Genomic DNA, 18,920 nt, shown 5'->3' on the forward strand with positions numbered 1-18,920 from the left:
CTAGATTATTTTAATACTTCTGAGTATGTATCTTTTAAGATATAGGTTGGAGGAAAGTTTACCATCTTTTCTTGTAGACTATCTTAGTCTGTTATTGCCCTGATCTCTCAAAAGAATTTTTTGTTATTTGGCAAGTGTTGAAGTGATAGAAGGGAAAAGCACATGCCAACTAAGAGTCAAATATACCATGTAATATGAAATTACACTTTGTGATTGTTGCTACTATATAGTAATACAGTTTGCTATTGATTATTGAGCTTATATCTCACATCACCTGGACATGTTGACTTATTAGTTCTAGGAGGTATTTTGATAGGTTCTGTAGGATTTTCTAAATAGAAAATAATTTTGCCTATAAATATAATTTTATGTTCCTTTTATTTTAAAAATATTTTATTGTTTATGCTATTACAATTGTTCCAATTTTCCCCCTTTGCCCACCTCCACCAAGCCCACCTCCACCAAGTCCACCTCCCACTTCAGTAGTCAATTGCATACCATTGTATCTTCCCTTTCAATGTGATGCATTCATTTCATTTTCTTGACTTACTGTACAGAATAGGAACTACAGAATAGAAGTGGTTATGGTGTATATTCTTGCTTTGTTCCTGATATTAGGGGGGGAAGAATTAATTCTTTAACTGTTAAGTATGATGTTAGCTGTATGTTTGAAGAAGTTTGTTTCTGTTCCTAGTTTGCTGAAAAATTGTTTTTATTTATAAATGGATGTTGGGCTTTGTCAATGCTTTTTTGTACCTATTGAGATGATCTTATCATTTTTGAAATCTGTTAATATGCAAATTCTGTTGACTGATAATTTTTTTTTACTTATTGATTTTTTTAGAGAGAGAGGAAGGGAGAGAGAGATAGATACTCATTTGTTGTTCCACTTCTTGATGCACTCATTGGTTGATTCTTACATGGGCCCTCACTGTGGATGGAACCTGCAACCCACAACATTGGCATATTGGGTCATCACCAAGCAACTGAGCTACTTGGCTGAGGGCTAATCAACTTTTGAATGCTAAATCAACCATGTATTGATTGTAGGAATAAACTTGACTTGGTTGTCACTTATTATCCCTTTTACATATTATTAAATTTGATTCACTTAAAGTTTTGGATCTTTGCTCATGGATCTTTGGAATTTTTGCACCTTTGCTCATGAAGGATTTTGGTCTTAGTTTTCTTTTCTTTTCTATTTTGTTTTTGGCTTTATTGTTGTTCAAGTATAGTTGTCTCCACTTTCCCCCACCACTTCCCCCTATGCCAGCAATCCCCACCTCCCACCCTTGATCTTAACCACACTTTGGCTAGGTCCATGGGTCCTTTATACATGTTTCTTGATGACCCTTCCCCCTTTTCCACTTGTGGCCCCCTCCCACCTCCCCTATGCTTACTGTCAGTTAGTTCTTTATTTCATTGTCTCTGGTTATATTTTGCTTGCTTGATTATTTTGTTGGTTAGGTTCCACTTATAGGTGAGATCATGTGGTATTCGTCTTTCATTGCCTGGTTTATTTAGCTTAGCATAATGCTCTTCAGATCTATCCAGGCTGTCACAAAGGGAGCTCTTTAATTCTTTCTGCCACATAGTATTCCATTGTGTAAATGTAGTACACATTTTTTAAAGATTTTATTTATTTATCTTTAGAGGGGAAGAGAAGGAGAGAGGGATAGAAATATCAATGTATGGTTGCCTCTTGTGAGTCCCCTGCTGGGAACTGGCCTGCAACCCAGGCATATGCCCTGACTGGGAATTGAACTGTGAACGTGAGGTTCCCAGGCCCGCACTCAATCCACTGAGCTACACCAGTGAGGGCTGTAGTACACATTTTTTATTCACTCATTTACTGGTGGGCACTTAGGTTGCTTCCAGCACTTGGCTTTTGTAAATTGTGTTGCTAATGAACATTGGGGTGCATAGGTTCTTTTGAATTGGTGTTTCAGGATTCTTATGGTATAATCCCAGCAGTGGAATCACTGGGTCAAAAGGCAGATCTATTTTTAGTTTTCTTAGAAAATTCCATACTGTTTTCCACAGTGGCTTCAACTGTCTGCATTCCCACCAACAGTGCACTAGGGTTCCCTTTTCTTCACAACCTTGCCAGCACTTGTTTGTTTTTTTTTTTTTCTTTATTTGGTTATGATGGCTATTCTGACCAGTGTGAAGTGTTATCTCATTGTGCTTTTAGTTTACACCTCTGATGGCTAGTGATACTGAGCAGCCTTTCATATGTCTCTGAGCCCTGTCTATGTCCTCTCTAGAGAAATGTTTGTTCAGGTCCTTTGCCCATTTTTTAAAAAATTTTATTTAGTTATTTTTCAAGTACAGTTTTTTTGTCTATTTCTCCCATCCCAGCCTCCTCCGCCCCTTGCTCCCCACCTTCCTCCCATTTCCAACCCCTTAGTTCTAGTCCCTGTGTCCTTCCTATTTGTTCCTCCAAATCCCTCCCCCTTTTTCCCCTTAAATTCCCTTCCCTCTCCCCTCTGGTCACGGTCCTCTTGTTCTCTATTTCAGTGTCTTTGTTTTTTTTTTTTTCTGCTTGCTTGTTTGTTTTGTTGTTTAGCTTCCTGTTAAAGGTGAGATCATATGGTATTTGTCTTTCACCACCTGGCCTATTTCACTCAGCATAATGCTTTCCAGTTCCATCCATGCTGTTGCAAAAGGTAGTAGCTCTTTCTTTCTCTCTGCTGCATAGAATTCCATTGTGTAAATGTACCACAATTTTTGATCCATTCATTTACTGATGCCTTTGCCCATTTTTTAATTGGGTTTTTTGTCTTCCTGGAGTAGAGTCACATGAGTTCTTAATATATATTATAGATCAAACCCTTGTCTGAGGTATCATTGACAAATATGTTTTCCCATATGGTTGGTTCTCTTCTCATTTGAATGCTGTTTTCTTTAGCCATATAGAAGCTTTTTATTTTGATGAGATCCCATTTGTTTATTGTTTTCTTTATGTCCCTTGTTCTATGGGATATATTGGTGAGAATATTACTGCATTGAATGTCTGAGATATTCCTCCCTCTGTTCTCCTCTAGGACTTTTATGATGTCATGACTTATATTTAAGTCTTTTATCCACCTACAAATTATTTTCATGTATGGTATGAGTTGGTGATTGATTTTCATTTTTTTGCATGAATCTGTCCAGATCTCCCAACACCATTTGTTGAAGAGGCTAATTTTACTCCACCTTATGCTTTGGCCCCTTTGTTGAATATTAATTGACTGTAGAGACTTGGGTTTATTTCTGGGCTCTCTATTCTCTTCCATTGGTCCATGTGCCTGTTTTTGTGAAAATACCAGGCTGTTTTGATTACAGTGGTCTTTTAATACAGTTTGATATCAGGTATTGTGATCCCTCCTACTTTGCTCTTTTTTCTCAAAATTGATGTGGCTATTCAGGGTCACTTATGATTCCATACAAATTTCTCAAATGTTTGTTCTATATCTGTGAAGTATGTCATTGGTACTTTAATAGGGATTGCGTTGGATATATAAATTGCTTTGGGTAGTATGGACATTTTGTTGATGTTAATTATTCCAATCCATGACCATAGTGTATGCTTCCATTTGTTTGTGTCTTTCTTAATTTCTTTCTTCAGTGTTGTGTAGTTTTGTGTAGTTTTCTGAGTACAGATCTTTTACCTCCTTGGTTAGGTTTATTCCTAGGTACTTTATTTTTCTTGTTGCTATATGAAATGAGATTTTTTCCCCAGATTTCTGTTTCTGATATTTCATTGCTGGTGTATAAAAATGCACTTGATTTCTGAATGTTGATTTTTTATCTCATTGTTTTGCCAAATTCACTTATTAGGTTAAGTAATTTTTTGGTGGAGTCTATAGGAATTTCTATGTACACTATCATGTCATCTACAAACAATGACATTTTTGCTTCCTCCTTTCCAATTAGGATATCTTTTATTTCTTTTTATTGTTTGATTGTTGTGGCTAGGACTTCCAATACTATGTTGAATAGAAGTGGTGAAAGTGGGCATCCTTGTCTTGTTCCTGATCTTAGTGGGAAAGCTTTTAGATTTTACCCATTGAGTATGATGTTGGCTGTGGGTCACTCATATATTGCCTTTATTATGTTTAAGAATGCTTCCTCTATTACCAGTTTGTTAGGTGTTTATATGATAAATAGGGGCTGTACCGTATCAAATGCTTTTTCCACATATATAGATATAATCATGTGATTTTTGTCTTTCCTTTTGTTTATGTGATGTATTATGTTTATTGATTTGCAAATATTTACCGTCCTTGCATGCCTGTGATGAATCCCACTTGATCATGGTGTATGATCTTTTTAATGTATTGCTGGATGTGGTTTGCCAATGTTTTGTTCAGGATTTTAGCATGTATGTTCATCAGCAATATTGACCTGTAGTTTTCTTTCTTTAATATGTCTTTATCTGGTTTGGGGATTAGGATGATGCTTTCTTCATACAAAGAGTTTGGGACTCTTCCATCTTCTTAGATTTTTTGGAATAATCAGTGAAGGATAGAGTTTAGCTTTTCCTTAACTCTTTTATAAAATTCTCCTGTGAAACCATGGCCATGACCATCCATGACCATGGTGTATGCTTCCATTTGTTTGTGTCTTTCTTAATTTCTTTCTTCAATGTTGTGTAGTTTGTTAGGTGTTACCAGTCCAGGGCTGGTCCAGGGCTTTTGTGTGATGGGAGTTTTTTGATCACTGCTTTGATTTTGTCAGCTGTTATAGGTCTATTCAGACTTCCTGGTTCTTCTTTATTCAGTTTTGGAAGATTATACTTTTCTAGGAATTTGTCCATTTTTCCTAGATTTTCAAATTTTTTAGCATATAGTTATTCATAGTAATTTCTTAGAATCCTTGTATTTCTGTGGTATCAGTAGTAACCTCTCCTCTTTCACTTTGTGTTTACTTTGCTCCTCTCTCTTTTTTTCATAATGAGTCTGCTTAAAGTCTTGTCAGTTTTGTTTATCTTTTCAAAGTACAAGTTCCTGGATTTATTGATCCTTCAAATTGTTTCTTTAGTGTCTATATTGTTTGATTCATCTTCGATCTTGGTTAGTTCTTTCCTTTTATTCTCTCTGGGCTTTGTTGTTGTTGCTCTAGTTCTTGTAGGTGTAGGGTTAGGTTGTTTATTGGAAATGTTTCTATCTTTTTTACATAGGTCTGTATCGCTATGAACTTCCCTTTCAGGTTTGCCTTCACTGTGTCCCATAAGTTTTGCAGTGTTGTGAGTTCATTTTCATTTGTTTCCAGAAATTTTTGAATTCTTCCTTGATCTCATTCTTGAGCTATTCATTGTTTAACTATTCAATCTCCATGAATTTGAGTATTTTTGAGTTTTTTCCCATGAGTTTGGTTTTTAGTTTCAGTCTCATGTGGTCCAAGAAAATCTTTGATATGATTTCGATTTTCTTGAATTGTTGAGGCTTGTTTTGTGTCCTATCATGTGGTCTATCTTTGAAAATATTCCATGTGCACGTAAAAAAATGTGTATCTTTGTGTTTTTTGGGGATGAAAGGTTCTATATATATTATTTAATTCCATTTGATCTAGGGCATTGTTGAGTGCCATAATAACCTTGGTGATATTTAGTTTGGAAGATATATCCATTTTTGACAGTGATATGTTAAAATCCCCTAGTATAAGTGTGTTGCTATCTATATCTTTCTTGAAGTCCTCCAAGATTTTCCTTTTATATTTTGGTGCTCCTATGTTGGATGCATGTTTATAATGTTTATGTCTTCTTCATGGATTCTTCTCTTCAGTATTATGAAGTTTCTTTCTGTGTCTCTTTTTATGGCTCTTTTGAAGTCTATTTTGTTGGATATAAGTATATGCTACCTCAGCTTTTTTTTTCCTGTCCATTTGAATGCAATATTTTTTCCAACCTTTCACATTCAGTCTATGTAGGTCTTTTGTTCTGAGGTGGGTATCTTATAGGTAGCATATGTACCAGTCATGTTTTCTTATCCATTCAGGTATCTTATGTCTTTTGAATGGAGCATTTAATTCATTTACAATGAATGTTATTAATAGGTATTTATTCATTGCCATTTTACTCCCTTCATACCTGTGTTCCTTTCTGTCTTACTCATTTTTTCCTTTTCTTAAAGATTTTCTCTAGCATGTCTTGCAGTGCTGGTTTGGTGGAGGTGTATTCTTTCAGCCTTCTTTTGTGAGGGAAACTCACCTCCATTTTCACCTTCCATTTTCATTGAGATCCTTGCTGGGTAGAGTAGTCTTGGTTCAGGCCTTTGCTTTTCATTACTTGGAATATTGCTTTCCATTCCCTTCTGGCTTCTGTTGTTTCCATTGAGAACTCAGCTGCTAGCGTTATTGGTGCTCCCTTGTATGTTACTTCCTGTTTCTCCCTTGCTGCCTTTAAGATTTTCTGTTTGTCTTTGAATTTCGCCATTTTAATTATGATGTGTCTTGGAGTGGGCCTCTTTGGGTTCCTCTTGATTCAGGCCCTCTGTGTTTCCTGGATTTCTGTGACTTTTTTGCTCATCAAATTAGTGAAATTTTCCATCATTACTTTTTCTAACAGGTTTTCTATCCCTTGCTGTTCTTTTCCTCTGGTATCCCTCTTATATGGATATTATTACTTTTCATGTTGTCTTGCAGTTCCCTTAACCCCTCTTCAACTTTTGAGTCTTTTTTTCTTTTCTTACCCTTTCTGGGAGTTTTTTTTTTTTATCTTGTCTTCCAGGTCGCTGGTTTGATCCTTTGCTTCATCTAGCATGATTTTGATTCTATCTACTGTGTTCTTCAATCAGAAATTGTATTCTTCATTTCCTCTTGGCTGTTGTTGATAGTTTACATGTCCTTTTTCATGGTGGTGTAATAGACAATAAGTTCCTTGTAGGTTCCCTGTAGTTTTTGGAATTCTCACTGAGCTTGCTTATAACCATTATTGTTTTGAACCCAGTAACTGATAGTTGACTTGCCTCGATTTCATTTGGTATTGTTTCTGAGAATTCCACCTTTCCTTTCATTTGGGGATTGTTTCTTTGTCTTCTCATTATTTGTGAGTTTCTTCTTATTTGTTTCTGCTTCTTAAAATGATCTGTTTTGACTTTCTGACTTTGTGGTGTGAGCTTCTATGTTAGGAGACCTGGAAGATTCAGTGATGCCATTTCCTTGATCTCCTGAACTTGATGCTCTTGGGATGCCCTTTATGCCATTTATGTTGGCTCTCTGCATAGAATTGCCTTTTGATTGTTGTTGAATCCTTCCTTGGTTGCTCCTTCCCTCCAGCTGGTTGACTCATTGTGCCCACCACGTCTTGTATGTGGTTGCACAGTTGCTGTCAGAAGAACACCACAAAGCCCAGGAAACAAGTGCACACCTGCAAAAATATCTCCCCTGCCTAAATTTCAGTGTCAACAGCAAAAGAACCATTATTAATAAGGGTATAAAGAGATTAAGATTATTATAAGAAAAGAGAGAAATAAACTATAGTATAAAATCTAGTGACTTAATATGTACAAACTTGATGGACAAGAAATGGATGTTAAAAAGCTATGCAGTAAAGAAAATATTGCTAATCGTGGAGAAAACCACAGTGGATTTTGTCTTAGTAGCCTCTAGTATTTACCACTGTTTTTCATTTCTGGATCTGCCTCTGGTTTTGTCAGATATTGAACCTGTCTGACCTTAGGCAGCCTGCTCTGAGAGTGCGAGGGATCTACTGCCTGTAGCTGTCTCCTTCAGTTGTTAATCTAGTCACTCTGCACTCAACAGTAGGCTTAAGCCTCATAGGATGGGACAGAATTCCTCCTGGGAGGGGGGCTATTGTTTCCCCTTAGGCTGTTGCTGCTCAGAGGGGAGTGGTCTACCTGATCAAGATGGCTGCATCTGTATGGGGGATGACTCAGCACCAGGGGCCTGGTGGCTATTCTCTCAGGTCTCTCTCCAAAGCCCAGTGTCCAGTGTTTTCTTTAGCATCTCTGGTGCAGTCTGCCCTGCCTCCTTTGCCAGGGATCTGCTGTCTGTGGCTGACTCCTTCAGTTGTTAATCTAGTCTCTCTGCACTCAGCACTCAGGCTTAAGCACGAGAGGGCCAGGGCAGAGTCTCTTCTGGGGTCAGGGCTATTGTTTCCCCTCAGGCTGCTGCTGCTTGTAGGGGAGTGGCCTGCCTGACCAGGATGACTGCTGCAGTATGGGGAATGACTCAGCATCAGGCTGTTCTCTCAGTTCTCTCTCCAAAGTGTCTGTCCCTATTATCTCCTTAGGTCACTGTACCCCACTGTGCTTCCAACTTTGCTGGCATCCTGGGTAAGTGGCTCAAATGAAAATTTGTGCATTGGCCCTTTAAGTAGTTCCTTGCATCTCCAGCCTTCTGTCTCTGGCAGAGAGTAACCCTGATGCTTTTCACCACCAGTTGTTATCTGTGTATTTTTGGGCTCTGGTGCTCTAGACTGGGAATCCTAGCTTAGAGTTTGGATACCAGACTTCTCAGGGACATCCAACTAGTTGCTTAATTATCCCTCTGATGCTGCTGCCTGTGGGCACCCACAGCCTTCTTGAGTCTCCACTACACTCCTTACCAGGCATTAGTGCTGAATGTGATTCTTCTGTGTGTCCAAAGTTATAAGGCTTCTCTCGCTATTGCTCAGTTGTTTGCTCTGGGTGTTTTCTCCACAATTTAGTTGTAATTCCAGATTGGTCCTGGGAGGAGGTTAGTGTGGCTTCCATTTACTCCTCTGCCATCTTGCCTCTCCCTTAGTTTTTTTTATCATTGTCTGATATCGATAGCATGGCCTTGGAGAATGAGCTGGGATTTGTTTCTGTCTCTTCCCTGATGTGTTTGTGTAGAATTGGTGTTATTTCTTCCTTAAATGTTTGATAGAATCCACCAGTCAAAATTCAATTTTATAGTAGACATATGGCTATTCAGGTTACTTATTTCTTTTAGGATAATCTTTGGTAGCTGTGTCTTTCAAGGAATTTGCTCATTCTGACTGAGTTGTCCAGTTTTTTTGGCATACAGTTCGTATTTCCTTACTATCCTTTTAATATCTATATAGTCTCTAGTACTAACACCTCTCTCAATTTTGGTTTCATAATTTGTGTTTTCTCTCTTTCCCCTTAATCATTCTGGCTAGAGTTTTATCAGATGTACAGATCTTCGCAAAGAACCAGCTTTTGGTTTTATTACTTTTTCTCTAATTTTATGTTTTATACTTAACTAATTTCCACTCTGATCTTTATTTCCTTTCTCCTGCTTAATTTTGGATTAATTTTGGCGGCTTTTCCACTTCTAATTTTCTAAGGAGGAAACTGAGATCTTTCACCAGACTGGTAACAAATATTCTTTGTTCTTAAATCTGTTTTATCTCATATTATAGTCATGCCAGGTTTCTTTTAACTGGTTGTTGCTTGACATCTTTTTACTTTTACCTTTTAATTTTTTTAAATTGATATGCAGTGAAATAAATTTTTACTAGTCTATATGTTTATGAGTTTTAACAAATGTATTTTTGTGTGTAATTACCACCACGGTTATAATACTGGACTGTTTAATTATCCCAAATATTACCATTAGTAGTCATATTCGTCCCAGCCTCTAAACTCTAGAAACTACTCATCTGTTTTGTGTCACTGTGTTTTTGTCTTTTTGAGAATATAAATAGTATCATACAGTCTATACGTTTTTGAGATTGGCTTTTATTCACCTAATATCTTTGAGATCTATTTCCTTTGTTACGCGTATCAATAGTTCACTCCTTTTTATGGTTGAACAGTATTCCATGGTATGGAATTATGTGTGGTCTCTTTTTCCATACTCCTCAGTCTCCACCATCTCTTGAGTTCTTTCCAATTTCCCAGGCCTCCCTTTTTGATCCCCTGGCCTGAAAGCTGGGGCTTTATTTATCCTGCTCTGCTATGCACTGACCATAACTGAACCCATATCCTGGTCCAAATACAGATAGGTATTCACTGTAGAAGAACTATACCACTCCTCTGATCAATGATGAAGATTCCTCTCCCTCAGAATTTTAGGCATTTGCTGTCCCCACTGTCATCACTTTCACTGTTGCCATAACTTACTCTTTTGGAATTCCTGGGAGACTGGGACTTAAAAGAGAAGAAAAAGAGTAAAATGGATTTTCTTCACTTTTTTTGAGCTTTAAGATTCTTCTTTCCTTCTCTTCAAGCCAGAATTAGAAACTTCTCTGCTCCTAGATGACTGCATCCAGGTTACATGATGCCTTAAATCTACCTTGGAATGTACTGGTGGAAGAAAGTAGTGGGTAGGGAGGAGTACTCACCTTCAGTTTGGTGGCACTTTGTATTCTGATTTCTTCCCTGATCTTCTGCTATCATTAACACATTTTACATTTACTTTTAAACTTTGTGAGGCAGAATCAGAGCACCATTTTTCTAGGGCAAACTTTTCCCTAATACTAAGACAAATCCTTTTGAGTACTCTACCCAAAGCCCCACAATTGGAAAGTTCCCACCTTGTATTTTGAATACGAACTATTCTCAGCCCTTCGTGAGCCTTGGAGAGTGTTCCTTGTGGATATTTCTTTCCCCAATCAAATGCACTGATCAGAACTATCCTGAATACTTCAGGGGGACTGTTTTTAGATTTCTGTTACTTTCTGTTCAGATCTTTCCTCTTGTATTCTCCCCTACCAACTTAGCTGCCTTAGCAGGAAGAAAGAAGGAGCTACTACCTTTTGCAACAGCATGGGTGGAACTGGAGAACATTATGCTAAGTGAAGCAAGCCAGGCAGTGAAAGACAAATACCATATGATCTCACCTATAAGTGGATCCTAATCAATGAAACAAACAAGCAAGGGAAATATAACCAGAGACATAGAAATTAAGAACAACCTGACAATGACCAGAGGGGAGGTGGGAGGGGATAATGGGGGGAAATGGTGAAGGGTTTTCAGGAATAACTATAAAGGACGTATGGACAAAACTAAGGGGGGGTTGGAATCAGGGGAGGGAGGTGGGGATGGCTGGGGTGGGGGGGTGGTGAGGAGTAAAAGCAGACAACTGTACTTGAACAACAATAAAATAATTAAAAAATAAAAATAAAAAAAATTAAGAGAAAATAACTGGCAGTTAAAAAAAACCTCTCTGCCTTAACCCATTCCTACCCCCCACTCAGACTTTCAATCCTGGAAAGATACCAGGCTTTGCCTGGGTTCCTACTGTCTGTAACTGGAAACTCCAGGCAATAAGCAATCATGGGGCTCATTTAATTAATTTGTTGTCATGCACAGATCCTTCTCCTTCATCCAGTCTTAAACTTCTTTTCATATATTTTATCTGGTTTTATGTTGTTTCAAGAGGTAAAGTAAATCCAGTCCCTGTAACTTTGTCTTCACTGAGCACAGAAGTGACACCCAAACTACAGGTGCCTGATTATTTATTCTAGAGTTTAGGTTACAGATAGTTTTACAAAGAAGGAAATTTTTAAAAAAATTAATTTATTTTCCAATTACAGATGACGTATAATATTATATTAAAGATTAGACTTTTATATGTCTTAAAAATGATCACCCCAGTGAGTCTAGTACCCATCTGACACCATACATAGTTATTACAATATTATTGACTGTATTTTCTATGCCGTACTTTGCATCTCTATGACTTTTTATAATTGGTAATTTGTACTTTTTAATCCCTTTCACCCTTTTCACCCATCTCACCAACACCTCTTCCATCTGGTGACCTTCAATTTATTCTCTGTTCTCTATGAGTTTGTTTCTATTTAGTTTGATCATTTGTTTTGTCTTTTAGACTCTACATATATGTGAAATCATATGGTATTTGTCTGTATTTGACTTACATCATTTAGCATAATGCCCTAAAAGAGATCAAATTTGAACTAAGCTTAGGAGGAGGGAGGATATTCTATATGAAAAATAATGACATAAAGTTACTCAAAGAGGAGTAAGTTTGGGTTTTTACCAATCAGATAGTCTAGAGAACAACTTGATAAGATGATTCAGAATACTTAGGGGAATAAGGAAAAATAAGGTCAAACAGTTAAGTTGAAGCCAGATTAAAGAAGTCTTTAAAGACTTATATTGTGGAATAACTGAAATTTTTGTCTATGTTCTTCTCTAGGACTGTTGCAACTTATATTTAAGTCATTTTCTATCTTGAATTTTTGTTTGTGTGTGTTGTGTAATTTGGTGGTCGAGTTTCATTGTTTTTTGCATGTAGCTGTATAAATTTCCCAACACCATTTATTGAAGAGGCTGTTTTTTCTCCATTTTATACTTCTGCCCCCTTTGTTGAATATTAATTAACCATAGAGATGTGGGTTCATTTCTGGGCTCTCTATTCTGTTCCATTATATAAGCAGAGACATTGAAATAAAGAACAAACTGACAGTAACCAGAGGGGAGAGAGAGGATGATAACAGAGGAGAGAAGGGGAAGGGTCATCAAGGAACATGTATAAAGGACCCATGAACAAAACCACAGGGGGAAAGGAGCGGGGTGAGAGGTGGGGGTGGGTGGGCAGGGGAAAGTGGTGGGAAAATGGAGACAATTGTACTTGAACAACAATAAAAAATAAAAATTTAAACTACAAGTAGTGTTATATGAAAGCAAAGTTTAATTCACATTAATATAAACTTTTATATTCAATCTATTTATCTATTTATTTCAGATGTGCATTTGTTTCTTTCCTGTCCCCTGAATTAAATGAAGAGCTGTCTCATAAAAAAACATAGCTATGATATTTTTTTACCTTGTTTGAAACTAGCCCATATGCTATAGAGCATAATAAAAACACTGTGAGGCCAGCTTCAGTATTACTTTTCCTTCTTTTATGACCACCAAGACTGGTGTTCTGATCCAATGGAAAAGCCAATTGAAGGGCTATGGTATTGTTTTCATCATATTTTACAATTACTTAAAGATTGGAGTAAACCCATTCCTTAACTTTGTGGGGTTTTTTTGGTTCCTTAATATTTGTTCATAAAAAAATATTTTCATTAATAATGTTTGTTGTTTTCCAGCATGGGCTGGTATAGCTCAGTGGATTGAGTGCTGGTCTGCAAACCAAAGGGTTGCCAGTTAGATTCCCAGTCAGGGCACATGCCTGAGTTGTGGGCCAGGTCCTCAGTTGGGGGCAAACAAGAGGCAACCACACACTGATGTTTCTCTTCCTGTCTTTCTCCCTCCCTTCCCCTCTCTCTAAAAATGAATAAAATCTTTTAAAAAATAATAATTTTTGCTTTTTTCTGGATGTACTTTATTTTTTCTTACATTTTTTGTTGTTGTCTAACTACAATTGTCTCCATTTCCTCCCCACCACTCCCCCCACCCCAGCCATCTCCACCTCCAGCCCTTGATCCTTCTCCCCTTTGGTTTTGTCCATGTGTCCTTTATACATGTTCCTGACAACCTTTTCCCCCCATTATCCCTTCCCCTCTCCCCTCTGGTTACTGTCAGTTTGTTCTTAATTTTGATGTCTCTGGTTATGGTACATTTACACAATGGAATAGTCTGCAGCAGAAAGAAAGAAGGAGTTCCTACTCTTTGTGACAGCATGGATGGATTTGGAGAGCATCAGGCTAAGTGAAATAAACCAGGCAATGAAAGCCAAATAGTATATGATCTCACCTATAAGTGGAACCTAATCAACAAAGCAAACAAGCAAGCAAAATATAACCAGAGACATTGAAATTAAGGATGCACTTTTTTACTACATTTTCTTTTTGAAATTTCACTGATCAAAACTAGATAGAATACACTAATAATTTATTTTCAGTGCAGGATTTAGTGGAAAGATTTGCTTATCAGGTTGCTTTTTAATACCTGAGAATGTCAATCTAGCTTTTTTTTCACAATGGTACTATATTTAATTTGAAAGCTATTGACCTCCAACCAACTTTTGGTATTAATTATTTGTAGCTAATCTGGTTTTTATACTGTAGTTATATAATATCAATGTATATCCTCTCCTGTTTTAATATGACTATTTTAAAATTTATGAAACTTATTTAAAATATTCTGTCCTTCAGGGACAGAATACATGTACCTACCTCTATTTAATAGCATTTGAAGTTTTGGTATATTGGGTAAGTTTAAAACTTTTTAAAAAAATGCTAAGGTTTTCCCCCACATCAAAAGATTGTAAAGAAAAAGGATAAAAACAGAAGATATGGGGAGATTTGCCAAAGAGGAAAACATTACACTATGGAAGTTGAGAACAGACAACAATACCCTTATGAATGAAACTCAACATCCAGAGAAAATAGAAAGATAAAGAACTAAGGTAAAGGTTGGGGCAGAAAGAAGTTGAGTTTAAAGTGAGAAACAGTTTTAAAGATACTAAAATACTAATTGCAAACTTTAAGCAATTTTGTGTAAAATAGAACTGTATTTGTATATAGTGGGCTACCATATGGAAATAGATAGAAATCTGTCTAGAATTCTGACATGAGAAATGAGTAAAAATTTGGTGGAAGAAATATTATTTTATAGTAAAATCACACATTTTAAGTGTTCAGGGTATCTTTGAGAGTCCTTATAGTTAAATAGGGGGAAATACTTATGAATGAACGATATAAAATAGTTCCTCTTATCCACAGTGCATATGTTCAAGACCTCTGGTGGATACCTGAAACCACAGATAGTACTGAACCCAGTATACACTATTTTTTTTCCTGTACATGCATACCTATGGTAAAGTTTAATTGATAAACTTGGCACAAGTAAGATTAATGACAACTATTAAAATTACATCAATATACTATAATACAAGTTATGTGAATGTAGTGTCTCTCTCCCCCACCCCCCACATCTTGATAACCGATCTGATAATGGGGATGGCTCCTAGTGACTGATGGATAGAGATCATATAGTGGGTGGAGATGCTGGACAAAAAGGGATGATTCATGTCTCTCCCAGGCAGAATAAAGCGTAACAGTATGAGATTTCATTACACTACTCAGAACAGCGTGCAATTTAAAATTTATGAATTGTTTATTTCTGGAATTTTCCACTTAGTATAGTCAGACTGTAGTTGACTATGGGTAACTGAAACCATGGAAAGTGAAACCATGGATAATGGCAGACTACTATATAGAGGGGGGATGAGAATTGTGGAGAAGAAGGACCTCCCTTTTCTTGTGTGCATTTTTTACAAGACTTGATAGAGTACAGTAGGTCCTGGAATAACATTTTATTCAAAATCCTTTTGTTGTTATAACATTGATGAAATGCCATAGGAACTTTACCCTTGTTTATATCAAGTAAACTGTGGTAAAATTGGTTCTGTTATATGTTGTTTCACTTTAGTCACAGAACCTATCAACAACTTCAAGTGATGACTTACTGTATAAAATTTGTTTAGAGAAATGTTTGTCTCTTTCTTGATTGCTTGACCATCTCATCCCCAACCCCAGTGATTGAATTCAGTTCTTCCCAATGCTCACGTACATTTAAAAGGCAATTCCCTTATACTTACTGCAATTTAGACTCCATATATGAATTTTTTTAAAAGCCACATTTAGCCTTCTGCATGAGAATATTCCCCTAAAATTACCATCTCCTTTTACATCTATTTTTATAAATAACAAGGACAGGAGATGATTTAGCAATGGAAAACAGCAAGGGTGGGATATATAATGTTTGTGTTTATAAATGAAAAGGACATTTCTCAAAGATTTGATATTTGTGAACAAAATCATATGTCAATCACTATTGGATAAAGAAAAATATGAAACATAATTCTGTTCTAATGTATATTTATATTGTATAAATACTTTTGAAATAAAAATATGTCTCCCTCCAGAGAGAAAGTGGCTGGATCACATTATCTCTTTGAAGTTCAAGTTCTATAGATCCAAGCATTTTCTTTAAAAAGCAATTTAAAAATTATGATGAGAAAATGTTTAGACTGAAATTTATATTATATACATATATGTAGGATCAATATTTCTAAAACTGCATGTTTAGCATGTCATGTCTTTTGTTTCATAAATTCATGAAACAAGTTTAAATAAAAGTTTTAGTTGAGGTCATTAAAATATGAAGGGGATAGACTAATCATTGCTATTAGTTCTTATATTACATTATATATTATATTATTAGAAAATAATTTGTATGTGTATCTTCATGATTTTTATAACAATACTTTTCCATCTTTGAAACTGCAGACTCAGTATTGCCAAAATCTTCATTTTGTGCCTCATTACTAAATTGTCTATTATCTTTTTTGGCAATATACCAGCCTATTATAAAATTTATGTATTTCATTATCCCCAGAGTAGACCAAAGGAACAACTACCTATTTGTTCTGTGATTACTAGTCTGTTAATTCTTCTGTAGACTTTAGGCATTTGAGGACAATTATGTCTGATGTTGGGGCTCCCTGGGATCCCTTTTTTCCAAAGATAATTTACTCCCAAACTTGTAGCTTGAAAGATAATTGATCAAGCAGCATCAATGTACAAAGTACAAGGATGCCTAAAACACAATCCCTAATTTTCAAAGAGAAGAAACACTCTAGTTGGTAGAAAGTAACTCCTTTTCTTGCAGCCAACACAGATGCTCTGTACCTTACTTTCTCAGAAGGAAAAAAAAACAAGATAAAACAACAACAAGGTGTGTCAGTAAAGTTCTATAAAAGGACACTTAATAAATATATTATTATGGAAAGAGTGTTAGTCTAACACCCTAATTCTGTACATGGGAAAATGAAAGTATACATAGTAATTGTCTTTCAAAACAAGGTAAAAGCCAATGTTGTATTAAAAAATGAATGTATATGCCTCTCTCCTTATTTGTTCTTAATCTAAATTAGTATTAATTTTATCGTTTTACTACAGTGAATTAAATAAACATTGTTAAATATCAACTAAGCTTTTCAGGTTTTTCTTCTTTTGAGTAATTAGTCTACTGTTTTTATTTTCCAAATAGGTTGCACACACATCATTATGTAAACAGACTTTTAGCAATGGGAATTTATGTACCCATTTTACCTTGATTAGTGGTGCAACTCATGTTCTTGTTGTAGGGCTTCGATCAGCTTCGTCTTGAAGGCTTGCTTTGTGATGTAACCCTGATGCCAGGTGACACAGATGATGCCTTCCCTGTGCATAGAGTCATGATGGCCTCTGCTAGTGATTACTTCAAGGCCATGTTCACAGGTAGGTTGCCTTTTTAAACTCTACATTCACATTAAAAACTATGAAAAGTACATGTTTAAATCTTTTTATTTCTAAAGTGCATTCAGTTTCTTTGGTCTGTGTCTTTACAAGAAGAAACTGTTTCAAAAGGAATACACACCCAGTAAGTGTGGTTGTTGGTGGTGAATTTTTAACTTGGGAAATGGAAGTACATTTTTCATATTTCTGCCCTTCTTTATTTCACAACTTTTCTTTTCCATATGCATATATGAATGGGCATCAGAGACTCTGGGTCCCACTACTACAACCTTTAATTCATCAAAAGATATGAAGTTGCAAGAGAATAGTTTGGAAGCCCTTGCATCATACAGACCTCCATTAGTATAGGGATACTCCTTTTTAAGTACTCTCTTTTAATTATAAAATATGCAGAAGCCTGACTCTGACATGAATGCTTACACAGAATAAAATTTTTTCTTCATATTATTGTATCTAATTAGCAGCAGAAGTGAGTTTGACCTTAATTAAATTATCTGCCTTCATTTAATTGAATGTCTTTTTATTTAAGGTGGAATGAAAGAACAAGATTTAATGTGCATTAAGCTTCATGGCGTGAGCAAAGTCGGTTTAAGGAAAATTATTGATTTCATTTATACTGCAAAGCTTTCTCTTAATATGGACAACCTTCAAGACACACTGGAAGCTGCCAGTTTTCTACAGATTCTACCAGTTTTGGATTTCTGCAAAGTATTTCTCATATCAGGGGTAAGACATTTTCAAATCTTTTTCTGCAGCAGACTCTGATGTCTCTTGTTTAGGGTAGACTCATGAATCTTTTGTGTAGACATGTGAAACTTTGGCAATTAAAGAGACATCATGTACTGTGTGGTATGGAAGCAAGATGGAAAAAAATACAGGTGTATTAAGAAAGAGAATAATTTAAGAAAAGCCTTCCATGTAATCAAGTGACACCACACCATAAGGTTTGATAGTAATATATACATTAACCTGTTTGATAATGATTTATATTTTAATTTTATTTTATTCACCTTAATGATTTTATGTACACAGACATTAAGTGCAATCCTGTAGAAACATAATCTGAGCTTCTAGAATTCTTTTCAGATAGGCTCAAGCAATCTGTTTTCTTCCTTTAAATATGGAAGCTAGGTCTTTAAAAAAAAAACTAACACCTATGTATAAATCTTTGGGAATATGTTTTGTCCCTTCCCAGTGTGGCTCAGTTGGTTTGAGCATCATCTCCTAACAGAAAGGCTATGGATTTGATTCCCAATCAGGGTACATACCTAGGATATGGGTTCCATCTGTGGTCTGGGTGCATATGATCCCTGCTTGGGGTGCAAACTGGAGACAGCCAATCAATGTTTTTTTTCACATCAGTGTTTCTCTTTCCCTTCCTCTCTTTCTAAAAACAATGAAAAACATGTCCTTAGATGAGGATAAGAAAATAAAAATTAAAAACCAGAATAAATTTTGAGTCCATTGAATCATGTAGTGCACTGAATTGTTTATAGCCTTCTTTAACAGATAAGAGAGAGCACATATAACTACCAGCTAATGAACATTAGCAGTCATCAGGTCCTGAAGACAGCCTCTAATTTTAGTTGAGGCCCTTAAATTTTTCTTCTGGAAAATGAAATACTTTGGTTGCAAATAAATATTGCCAAGATTTCTAGAGCCTCTAGAGCTTGCTTTTGTGATGGAAAAGTATGACAGCAGTAGATTTCAGTATGTTTTTTTTTTCTTTTTTTAAATTTATTTTTTTATTGATTATGCCATT

At 36.0% G+C, this 18,920-nt stretch overlaps 1 protein-coding gene and 1 pseudogene across 7 annotated transcripts in view; one reads left to right on the forward strand and one right to left on the reverse strand.

Moving 5' to 3' along the window:
* Positions 1-18,920, forward strand: part of KLHL13 (kelch like family member 13) — a 263,980-nt gene that overhangs the window by 208,689 nt on the left and 36,371 nt on the right. For all 7 annotated transcript variants that reach the window (XM_037146000.2, XM_053657447.1, XM_053657445.1 and 4 more), the window contains 2 exons: positions 17,008-17,140; positions 17,688-17,884. In XM_037146000.2, coding sequence (XP_037001895.2) covers positions 17,008-17,140; positions 17,688-17,884 — 330 coding nt within the window. The remainder of the gene's footprint in view (positions 1-17,007; positions 17,141-17,687; positions 17,885-18,920) is intronic.
* LOC119049867 (uncharacterized) lies at positions 12,729-12,861 on the reverse strand (annotated as a pseudogene).

This window comes from Artibeus jamaicensis, unplaced genomic scaffold (assembly GCF_021234435.1).
Source record: "Artibeus jamaicensis isolate MK-2021 breed Jamaican fruit bat unplaced genomic scaffold, CSHL_Jam_final scaffold_378, whole genome shotgun sequence".
In the NCBI taxonomy this organism is placed as follows: Eukaryota; Metazoa; Chordata; class Mammalia; order Chiroptera; family Phyllostomidae; genus Artibeus; species Artibeus jamaicensis.